This window comes from Mesitornis unicolor, unplaced genomic scaffold (assembly GCF_000695765.1).
Source record: "Mesitornis unicolor isolate BGI_N332 unplaced genomic scaffold, ASM69576v1 scaffold48794, whole genome shotgun sequence".
Classification (NCBI taxonomy): Eukaryota; Metazoa; Chordata; class Aves; order Mesitornithiformes; family Mesitornithidae; genus Mesitornis; species Mesitornis unicolor.
Window position 1 is genome coordinate 1,781 of NW_010183055.1, and position 11,561 is coordinate 13,341.

General features: G+C 36.3%; 1 protein-coding gene across 1 annotated transcript in view; it reads right to left on the minus strand.

Annotated features, from left to right (window-relative positions):
- FH (fumarate hydratase) overlaps positions 1–10,298 on the minus strand; it is a gene marked incomplete at its 5' end in the record, with an annotated part of 11,825 nt that extends 1,527 nt beyond the window's left edge. The window contains 7 exons of the mRNA XM_010183982.1: positions 1,003–1,130; positions 2,351–2,554; positions 4,392–4,557; positions 5,505–5,687; positions 6,574–6,750; positions 9,290–9,400; positions 10,164–10,298. Coding sequence (XP_010182284.1) covers positions 1,003–1,130; positions 2,351–2,554; positions 4,392–4,557; positions 5,505–5,687; positions 6,574–6,750; positions 9,290–9,400; positions 10,164–10,298 — 1,104 coding nt within the window. The remainder of the gene's footprint in view (positions 1–1,002; positions 1,131–2,350; positions 2,555–4,391; positions 4,558–5,504; positions 5,688–6,573; positions 6,751–9,289; positions 9,401–10,163) is intronic.
- Positions 10,299–11,561: the final 1,263 nt, after the last annotated feature.

The following is an 11,561-nucleotide window of genomic DNA, read 5'->3' on the forward strand; positions in this document are numbered from 1 at the left end:
AATCCAAAAAACATTACCCTAAGCAGAGTAAGGAAGAGACAAATACCAATGTTGTTATAAATCTCAATTTTCTTTCAATCATTTCTAACTAGCACAAAAAAAACCCCCCCTATCAGTCAGTATCGGTTCTGCAGAAAAATAACATGATGTGCTGCTTCCTTTGTGCCTTTTGTTTCTAACAAGACAACTCAAGAACTTTCCTTTTATTTCTATTCAGCATTAGGATCTTTTCTGCAAGTCACTTTAATTCTTTTTAAACTATCATTCCTACCCTAACCTCTATGCTATTCCTTCAGCATCTTATACCCAGTTCTCCACAATCTTCTAATGTGATTTTCCCTTCATTTTTCCTTCTTGGTTTCAAGGAAAAAAAAAAGTAGATAACCCAAAGAAGAAAATAAAAATTATTTTCAAAACATCCAAACTATGACATTTCACTACAAGGTGATTCGTAACATTCAATTAATGTGACTTTTTTAATTTAAATATACAGAAGCAGCAGTAAGTATCTTGGTGTATCCTGCTCACACTGCAGATGGCAGACGTTATTTTAAATACTGAAGTCTAAGACTAACATTTCACAATTTTACATGACTCACCTGCCTTTTGGTATTCAGCAGTAACAGAAATTAGTAACAGCTGCTAAAGAAAAAAAAAAAATCCTCATTTTTAGTTAAAATACCAAATTCTCTTTGGCTTTGGACAAAATGTTGTCTCAGTTTGTGTTCCTCGCTTCCTACTTCCTTAGACTGATGACAAGCATACATTGTCAAGATAAAAGCTTATCTGCCTAAGACACTTTCACATAAAAAAGTTTGCCGGTTCCCTGTCATAAAAACAAGGACTTACTATACAAAAGAATAAAATCTGTTCTCACAATTTATTAGCTTCCCTTGTGCTTGTATTGACCCAATATTCAGGGTTTTTTCTTTCCTATGACTTACCTGATTGTACAAAAAATTACTTTAAAAGTCCTAGATATTTAAAACTTTATGAACTTACCATCATAGGCTTAAAAACATTCAGTTCAAAGTGTCCATTGCTACCTCCTACAGTAACAGCAACGTGGTTTCCCATAACTTGGGCTGCCACCATGGTTACAGCTTCACACTGGGTAGGGTTCACTTTTCCTGGTTGTGAAAGGGAGAGAAAAAGTTTAGCAAAGAAGGAGGAAGGAAAAAAACAAACAAGAAAAAAACTCAACCAACTAAACCCCAGTAGTTTCCTCATTCACCAAATCACATTCAACAGATGTTCTGTACGAGGTAATCTGTTTTATCTGTATCTGTGCACCACAGAAAAGAAGTCATTTCCATAAATGATATTAAATTAACTGTATTATTTCCATTAATTCAGCTAAGATTCTTAGAACAGTTATGACTGCTTTATCAATCTACCAAGACTAAGAGCTGGATCAAATATGCATGAGCTAAGCAGCTGTTAATTACCTCAGCTCTTAACAGTCAAGAGATTATAACTTGTCTTTTACTACTGTGCAAGTAGCCACTTCTAGTAAATCACTACCAAATCTCAGTCAACTTAAGAAAAGTATTAGTAATTTGTTAGAATTACTTTGCAATAAAATTAGTACATGATGTTTACTTTGAAAAACAAAAAAAAGAAAAAAGTAAACAAAACAACAACGACCCCCTCCCCCCAGCCCCTAAACCCACCTAAGTGGAGTGGCCTCTTAGCAAGGAAGTTTTATGGTTTATTTCATTTCTATACATAATCCCAATAAGAATACTCATTATCCGTTTTTATTAAAGCCAGAAATGCTCGCAACCTGTTTCTTTTATAATTTGTCATACAGCAGAAGATGCTTACAGTAGTTTTGGATGTACAATATTCATATATACATACTTTTTTCGGAGAGAGGCAAGGAATGATTACTAATACTATTCCTTCCTTTCTTATCCTCCCATACAATTTGATCATTGCAGAAGGGAAAATGTGAGTACATAACACTAATCACGCCAGGAAATGAAGTCAGAAGTAAATTTACACCATGACATTGCTATCTATTGCTAGATTATATCATTTAAAGCTTGTTTCAGAAAAGCCTTTACAGAAAATTTGTAGAGATCTTGCAATTTTAAGTGAAGGTTTTGAGAAGTATGCTTGTATTACTAAAGTCATATGTTTACAGATACTATGTCAACATACAGCTGTGCAAGCAAGTATTTTTATGAACGCAAATTTTGGTAAAATATGGCAGAAGATAAAGACTGACAGAAGTGTTGAATCATGGACCACACTGACATTTGTGGTGGTGTTTGGTAAATGTTAAGAGTCAGTGGTCCAAAAGGAAAGAAACAGTGATTTTTTTCTCTGTAAGTTTCCCCTGTACCTGGCATGATGCTGCTTCCTGGTTCATTTTCAGGCAGGATGAGTTCTCCCAGTCCAGAGCGTGGTCCAGAACCCAGGAAGCGAATATCATTTGCTATTTTCATCAGACTACATGCAACCGTGTTCATAGCTCCACTGAGTTCAACCAGAGCATCATGAGCTGCAAGAGCTTCAAACTTATTTGGAGCAGTGACAAAAGGCAAGCCTACAGGGAGGGCAGGAAATATTAAAACAGTGAGGCATTTCCTTGCAGACATAAACCAGATAATCAAACACATAATTAGCTTTAAAAAAAATAACAACACTGTAAGAACATCTCTCTTCTCTAGACTTTTCCTTACAAACATATTTCATAAACAGATTAAATTCAATACAAAAAACACAATAAAAAAATCACTAAGATACAGAAGAATATGAAATTTGAGTATCTACCCACAATAAAGGTACAAATTTCAAGCTTTCATACCGTGTTGCATATTAAGAATTGTTTTTTTGCACCACAATATTTTGTGAATGTCAATAATCTCTTACAAGTTAGCCCAAATTTACATGTTTCTTCCATTAAATCAAGTTAGATTCTATAGATCGTGAATTGCTGTGATGCTTTCTCTCAGTTATGAAAACAGAGGTTTTTGCAGCACAGTGCAGACAATACAATAAATAAAAAATAATCACAATGAAATTGGCTACTTAAAGAAAAAAAGATGCATTCAAGTATCAGCACTAAAAGGTAACAAGAAGCCAGCCAGAACATGTGAAAGCTGGTTCAGACTTAGGAGGATGTCCAAAATTGCTGCCAACAGCAAGAGCACAGGAGCAGTGGAAGCAACAGCTCTCTTTACATTAAGTAAATGCCTGAGATTTGAGGGTAGGTTCCATAATGAAAAACATTTCTTCAGCACTTGGCCCTGGAAGAAAAAAGCGTCAGCAGAATTTTATTAGCGATAATGGGCATCACTAAAGATGTGTGCAGGGATGCTGACTGTGGGCTGGACTGCTGCTCCACAGAACTACTGGCTTGAGCTTGCATTGCCAGTTTAAACAAGAGCAGCACAACACCATTTGCTAGAGAAACTGCAGAATTTCTACTATGTTTTGCAGCTCCCATCAAACACCAAATCCCACCCAATTTGCACAGCCTTCTGAGTTGTATAGCTGCCTTCTCAGTTGCACAGATCATTCCAAACTTTCCATTTGTCTTTGTAACAAAACTTCCCTGTAAGAACACGTGGATCTTCAAGAATCTGCCCTGCTTGTTTTGAAGTCGTACAACCTGCCCATAGAGTACACCTAATAAGCGTTAAGATGGGAGAGATTCCTAACACCACCAATGGCTTCTTCATGAACCAAAACAAGCCCTGTACCCCTTCTCAGCAGCTGGTGTTTATGACAAGTTGCTTCTTCCCTCTCAGGGTACAAGGAAGTCTTGACCCTCTACAAGACGGTGAATAGCAGATCCATTAAAACAAAAATACTGTTGATAAGCAGTTTCAGATTTTACAGCAAATCTAAATGAAAGACAAACACATTAATTTTTGGGGCATTTTAGAAACTGATACTGTGACACAGAAGAACTGGTTTACGGATCAAAAAACTCTGGCTCTGTAAATTAAGTTTTAAAAAGACATCATAAAAAAAATCAGACAGCTAACTTAGTCTTTCACATGAAAAACTGCAGTGGCTTTGGGAGGGTTTTTGCCCCTTCTTTTGTGCCAAGTCACTGTAGATTAAGAAAGCCAGAGGAGCAGAGATCAAGACAGAAGCATTATAGCTGGGCTAATAATAGAAGCCTGAAACTGTATCCATCTCCAATAAGCCTTGCTCAGAAAAACATGGTAATCTCAGTAACTTTCAACACACCAAGTATAATTATATAAATATGCTCCTAAGCATATAACAAATGGCATTAACAGAAAGTTTCCTGTTAAAATATAAATACAATTTGAGCTTATAAGAAGTATGAAAACTTGAAGATTTAGTTTGAATTTGACTGTATGTTGTGTATACTGCTTTGCTGATAACTCTGAAATATCATTCCTCACCTGTCAGTTCAGCCACTTTAGCAGCAACTTTCTCAGCAAAGCCAATTCTTGTGTTCAATCCTGTACCAACTGCAGTCCCGCCAGCTGCCAGCTGATACACTCTTGGCAAGGTTGACTCAATCCTAGCCACACCGTATTTAATTTGTTGCACGTAGCCACTAAATTCCTTTGAAAGAAAAGAGGACAAAATAAAGGACCAAAGACAACAACCAAGAATAAGCATCCAGAATTATTTAGGTTTTTAACACGATTGGACTAATTTATTTAAAAACCTGAAGGCACTGAACTTCACACAGATGCTAAACCTTACCATGTTTTCAGTAATAGGAAAAAACTACATATATTAAAGGACTGCTTTCACAGTATGAACAATTACACATAAAAACAACCTGCATATATAAAAATATATTCACAATGCATCTTTCTCTTGCCTTTTATTTCAGTTGTGTACTTAGCAGGATCTGAATCCAAAGTAAATCGGCTCCCCGACTAAATTAATGCTCTCAAGATACAATTAATGAAGTGGATCTTGGGCTTTTTTCACTTAACTTTAGTTAGTAAAGAGCCCACCTGTGCATGCTTGGACCCTCCCCCCCTCAAATCTTCCATGGATTTTTATCAGTTCAGTTTAAGTTAATTAATTACCAAAGTAATGTAATATAACCCATTCTTTACATTAAAACAACAAAATATATATGTATGAACATTTATCATAAAGATTTTTATTAAAGAACCTTAGTAGCTTTGTGTGTTGACAAATACCTGATTTATATAAGCTTAAATTACAGATTAACTACCTTCTTCCTTCCAATGTCAGTGTAATAGAAATATCATGTATTGTTTGGTATTGGAACATGATTTAAAAATCATTTCTATCTTACTACTGTTAGAAATAAAATACACATGGAAAAAATTAAGGAAATTTACGATGCAGTAGAGTACAGCATCCAGCAAACTCCAATAAAGATGAAAATACTTTGACTGAGATTCAGCCAGTTTCCTGTTATTTCTCTTAAGCTATCAACTTAATTTAAGCCTCCTCAAGTTTGCCTCAGTTTCCTTCAACACATTTACATGAATTTTCCAAACAAATGCATAATTATTGTTTTTCACCTGTCCGAGCGTAAGTGGAACAGCATCCTGTGTATGAGTGCGCCCTATTTTTATGATTTGGGAGAACTCTTTGGATTTCGCTTCAAGTGCATCCTGTAGCTTCTTTAGTCCAGGTAACAACACCTCATTAACCTCCTGGGCAGCAGCAATATGCATGGCTGTTGGGAAAGTGTCATTTGAACTCTGTGAAGAAAGTTCAAGAAATTTATTTACAAGCTTTTCTCTCCATTGTTGCCGTAAGATGTACGTGTATGGCTTTATTCTCTTTATTTTATAAACAAGAAGAAATTACAAGTAAGCAAGAGAAGTATTCCACATGTCAATTTGCAAGAATAATCAAATCTTCTACACTCCAGCCCAGCACCTTATTGATAAAGTCAGCTGTTTAGAACTATACTCAGAGAAAGTTAACTACATGAGTAGGCTGTTCACAACCACGTTAGGACAAAAAAAAAAAGCATTATTAAACTAGTTATGAGAGACAGGTAACAAAGGATGGATGATTTCAAAGGAATTGTAGGAATCTTTAAAACATTTATGTGTTGCTTTGGTAACGTTAACTCAAGAGTTCCCAGGATACTAAGTAAACATGAAAGATCAGGAAGGAATACAACTAAGGCAGTAGCTTAATCTTCAGCTAATATGAAGCAAATATTAAGAGTGAACTATAATGTCTACCATAATCCTTAGAGAAAAAATGAAATTAATATTTCATTTATCCATTACAGGACTTTACTCATCTTATTATTCTTTCTACATGCTTTATATAATGCATTATGGAGATAACAGTTATAAGTATCCAACCTTTAGAAACTGGATCTACATTTAACTTCTTTAAGACTGCTTGCAGCAGCAGTGGTTGTCACCAGGCCATCTCTGCCCACTACATCCCGTGTGAATTCATCTATCATGAATGAGTTCAAAATTTTTAAACTCAAAAGCTCATACCATCACTGACCAACTATTTAAAGTTCATTTAAACTGAAACAGTGTCTATAGGAGCATTCAAAATTCACAATTAAAAAAAGTACTTTTGACATTCAAAGAAGTATAATACAAGTATAATGACCTGGCTTTTGTTAACATGATCATTCGGATGTACTGGGGTTTTGCTCCCCAGTTTGCCCCCCATTATTTCAATGGCTCTGTTGCTGATGACTTCATTGACATTCATATTGGTTTGAGTTCCAGATCCAGTCTGCCACACCACTAACGGAAAGTGATCATTTAATTTTCCTTCAGCTACCTATAATGGAAAAAGACAGAGAAAATCTGTTCTAGTGGAAAAAAAAATAAAAAGCATAAAACTGTTAATTTTTTAGCTACAATTCAAATACTGTTCTCCATTATATTTGTAAATCTACATATAACAACTGTGAATTCAGACAAGAGTAACTAAGAGAGTTTGATGCAATACCAGATATTAAAAGGGCAAAAAACTTCTGCTATGCTTTTTGAAGACCCTGAATTCTGAAATGCAGAGAAACAATTTAATTTCATGTTCTACAGTCATAGAAAGATTATAAAAAGGTCTTTTAGGTTATATCTTCTCTTTCCCAAACAATGCAGATGATTTTATGTCTTAAAACATCCCCTTTTTCCCGGATTTTAAAGACATTTGAATTCTAATCTTCCTGGGTAGGACTACAGGTAGTAAGTTCTCGTTTTCCCTTCCACAGTTATTTGCTCAGGTTAGTAAGATCACCCAGGCAAGGGAAATATCTGAAACGGTTTCTCAGTCAGAGCACGTAAGGTGCTTTAGGGTGCTGATTCAGTGCTGTGTGTCTCCCTGGGTCATGACCACCCTTTGGGTGTCAGAAACATCAGTTTTCAGACATTGCTTATCTGTGTACAACCTCTTCATCAGCACGGGCACACTGCTTTCTCCTAGGAAACCCAAGTTCAACAGCCACACAGTTTCATCATGAACACAGATCACAACTATGCAATAGGAATTAGAGGCATTCAGAAGTCCATTCCTTACGGGAAACAGTCCCCCAGAAGAGGTATTTTTGCTAAAGGTCATTTGCCATGCACATGTAGTACATGATATCTGTATAACAGGACTCTGAAATAAATTTAATATAGGGAAGTTCCAGGCCTGTACATACACCTGTAGATATTTTACATCAAAACAGTAAGTTGGCAGATGGTTGCTGGTATCAAACACCTTCTTCCTGTGAGACATGCCTTCCCTAATACTGCCCTGGACCTACAGGGCTTTAAACTGAGAGGTGCCTAAAAAAGACTCATGACTGTCTTTACTGTACCTCAAAAGTAACTGAACATGTTACACATATAAAAAAATACGAGGATCACATGGACTTGAAAAGATTTGTATGTATTGTCTTGCTGATTACTCAAGAGAACAAGGTCCTGACCAACTTACATCTTCTGTAGGCAGACTACAAAAACTACCATCTCAAATCAAAACAGAACAAAGGGTACAAATACTCTCCTCTTTGTTCTACATTTCAGGAGCCTGTTGAACCTTCTGTGCATTTAGAGATTTTTCTAAATGTGTGTTTGTGATAGTATCAAAATCTGTGCTCAGAAGTATCACCCCATGTGTATTAGCCTCAGAAAAGTTGAGAATGCAAAGCAAAAGATCTGCTGTCACAACTCCGAGGCTAGATGACTATCTCCAGATTATCAAGTTACATCAGTCCTTCTGGAATCATGCTTTTCAGGAAAGGATCTTCAGTATTTCCCATCTTATACAGGGGCAACATTCCCACTTCCAAAAGTAACTCAATACTTTGCTGTATCTTTCTTTTTTAAGCTATGTTAGAGAATTATTTTGGAGGTAAGGGAAAGGATATCACTGCAAGGGTGTTGTTAAAACACGACAAAAAAGTCCCAAATTACTTTCAGAACTTATGAATCTAAACTAAGCCTTTAGTCATCAAAACTTCTCATCTACCTTCAGCTAGAAGAACCCTAGAAACCACAAGAAGAGACTGGACATATTCTGGAGTTCTCCAAAGTTCTTGAGTCTTGGGACTCAAGCTGCTAGAAAGAGGGTAAGGGTTCTGCAAATACTGAAATATTTTGCAACTAGTCAGAACAAGAAAGCTCCATAAAATAATGATTCTAGATAAATATATCTGTTGATTTACACAAAGCAGCACACCTGGTATTACCATACCTCAGATAATGCTCATTCACAACTCTGGGCACTTGGGTGACATTTATCCTGAGAAAGAGGAGATGCCTCCATGTGTCACATCATGTCCTCTTTAGCTACAAAAGTGTTACTTAAAAAGCACAGATTTACTAGTAAGCTGAGGTCTGAAGAGGAAATAGACTTGTAACAGAGAAACTATTCAGATTGCAGATGGTCTTCACATTACCAAGATGCAATTGCTTTACAGTTTGGAGACTTCCAAAACAGAAGAGTTTTGGTTGGCACGTCAGGCTTCACGTTAGCTGAATGAACAGATTCCATCTCCCTCCTAGGTTTTATTATACTGTTCACCTGGTAAGAGTCAACACTATGCAAGTAATGAATAACCTTAACAGAGGGGAAAAAATACACTGTTTTTGCAACTTAAGTATCAAAACATATTTGAACACTATCATTTCTATAAATGTAAGAAGTAAAACAGTAAAACATTGTATTAAGTAAATTATTTCTCAACCTGAAAACCATAATTTACTAACAATAAATGCCTTCCTCTAACAATTCGAGAAATGCAAGCAGTCTTCCCCCAGCCTCCAAACTTCCTGTGAAAAGCTTAACAAAAATAGTGATAGTTCTAGTATTTTGAACAGTTTGTTCCTACCTCATTTGCTGCCTTTATGATAGCATTAGCAATCTTTGGGTCAAGACCATAATCTTGATTAACTTCAGCAGCTGCTCTCTTCAGGATGCCAAAAGCCCTTATAACTTGAACCTGTGACACAACAGTAAGTTGAAATAGTTTGGGTTTTTTTCTTCCCCAAGGGGTATTTTAGGAACCTATAGCATAGGTCTAGTTCTAAAACAAATTCCTTCTGAACTTTAATCCAGCAGTAGTCCATCAACCAAATCAAACAGCAATCAGGACACATGACCTATACTCCCATTAACAGTACCATTTATCCAAGCAGTACAGAAAATAGTACATAGCTCATCCTTTCTGTGTAAGGCACCTGCTTTGTGTAACGAAACAGATTATGTGCATTAAAATGAACAGTAAAGGAGAACTGGTTTTATTTCTAAAACGGCCTTTTGAGGGCAAGCTGATGTATATTTCAGTACATGGAAAACCAGTGCATGACAAAGCCTATGTGCACTAATGCTTTATGCACAGCTACACATGAAAAAGTAACTTCATATCAACTCATGCTACAATAAACATCTTCATTAACAAACGATGTAACAATATAGCAAACTATTCCATTCAGTCTGAAAAATACATTTCTATTCATCCTTGTTAATAAAAGAAAAAAATAATCAAGCAACACAATAAAATCATTATTCAAAAGCAGCATACAAGTTTTTTTAAATGAAACAAAACATATTTCTAACACAGAACATCTTGCCTTGGAATTTCTAACTTTAATTAAAATTCACAGTTGTTCATATTGCCAGCAAAAGTCTAAGATGATGATATTCACTTTCACATCCAAAACATACTTAAAGAGAAAAAATGAACACAGCTCTAAATTACTTACTGGCATTCTTTCTGAAACACCTCCAATCTTGAAGTTCATTGTAGATCTCACAGTCTGGGCACCATAGTATTTGTCACTTGGGACCTTCAGTTCACCAAAGGTATCATATTCTATCCTAAAAGGCTCTTGAGTGGACTATGGAAAAGGAAAAAAAAATGTATTTCAAACATTGGTAAACAGCACACCCTTCTTGAAAGCAGATACAGCTAAGAAAAAAATGTGTAAGAAGAGGGGGAAAAAAACCCAAAAAACAACAAAACAAAGACACAAAGTCACAGGCATTTTTCTAATTATATCTTCAATGTTAAGACAGTTTTCTAGTTTGAGTCACAAATACTAACACCGTGTGGCCTAGCAGACCCACTGGTGACAGGCAGCACTGCAAGACCGCAGCTGCCCACTGCACAAAACACATTATCCTTACAAACAAGACTGTTTCTTCTTTTCAAAGAATTAGTAACTTATCTTACAACGTACAGAATTGGTGTTCTGTTAAAACCAAACTGAAGAACTAGCACGGTAAGAATTCAGGTGGTATCCACCCAGGCAACATATATGTAACACAATCCCTGTTTGAAATCCACACTGCATACGGGACAGAATTAAAATACTGGAAGGGAGCAACTGCCTAATTCAGCACCAAGTTACTGACAAGGAATTCTATCCTTAAGCCTAGGAAACCAGGAACACAGTTGTCCTGACTGAAGTAGCTGTGCAGCACAAAGAAACTGCATCTAGGAATATTTTGTGCAATATTTACGTCAGGCAGTATTTCTGTATGACGTATACACCTAGCATGCATTGTTACCCAACACAGACAGAGGTACATTAATTTTAGCTGACACACATCAACTAAAAAGTAATTTTTTTACTTTTTGTGAAACAACCCATTTATTTGTGTTGTGATCACATCCGCATGCAGCTCTACAAAGATTATGGGACTGGACAGGAAGCAAGAGCAGTTTACTCCTCCTCTCCTCATGCCTTGGTCAGCAAAGTCCCAATTTTCTGTGAGAAAGGTGTTCATCCTTCCCCAGACAAGGGGATTATCTACTTGTATGTAGAGTCTTCAGGAAGGGGAAGAAGTCTTTTTTAATTTTTGATCATAGCGAAGAAAACAATCCCAGCTCCATAGGTAGGGTATATACACATACAATGCTGGGCTCTGACCTAACCATGACCCCCAGAGGTGAATCCTTGGGATAGTTCTACCAGTGCATCAAGTCAGTGTTGTGGTGCAGCGAAAGAAGAAAAGCGAATGTTAGAAACTGTCAACAAAAGCAGAGGACACAACAAGAAACATCACTGTGCCACCATGGCTCATCTACGCTCTGAAGTCTCTGTGCAGATTTGGTTCCCTTATCTCAAAAAGCATATTATTGGAAACAGTTCAAAAAA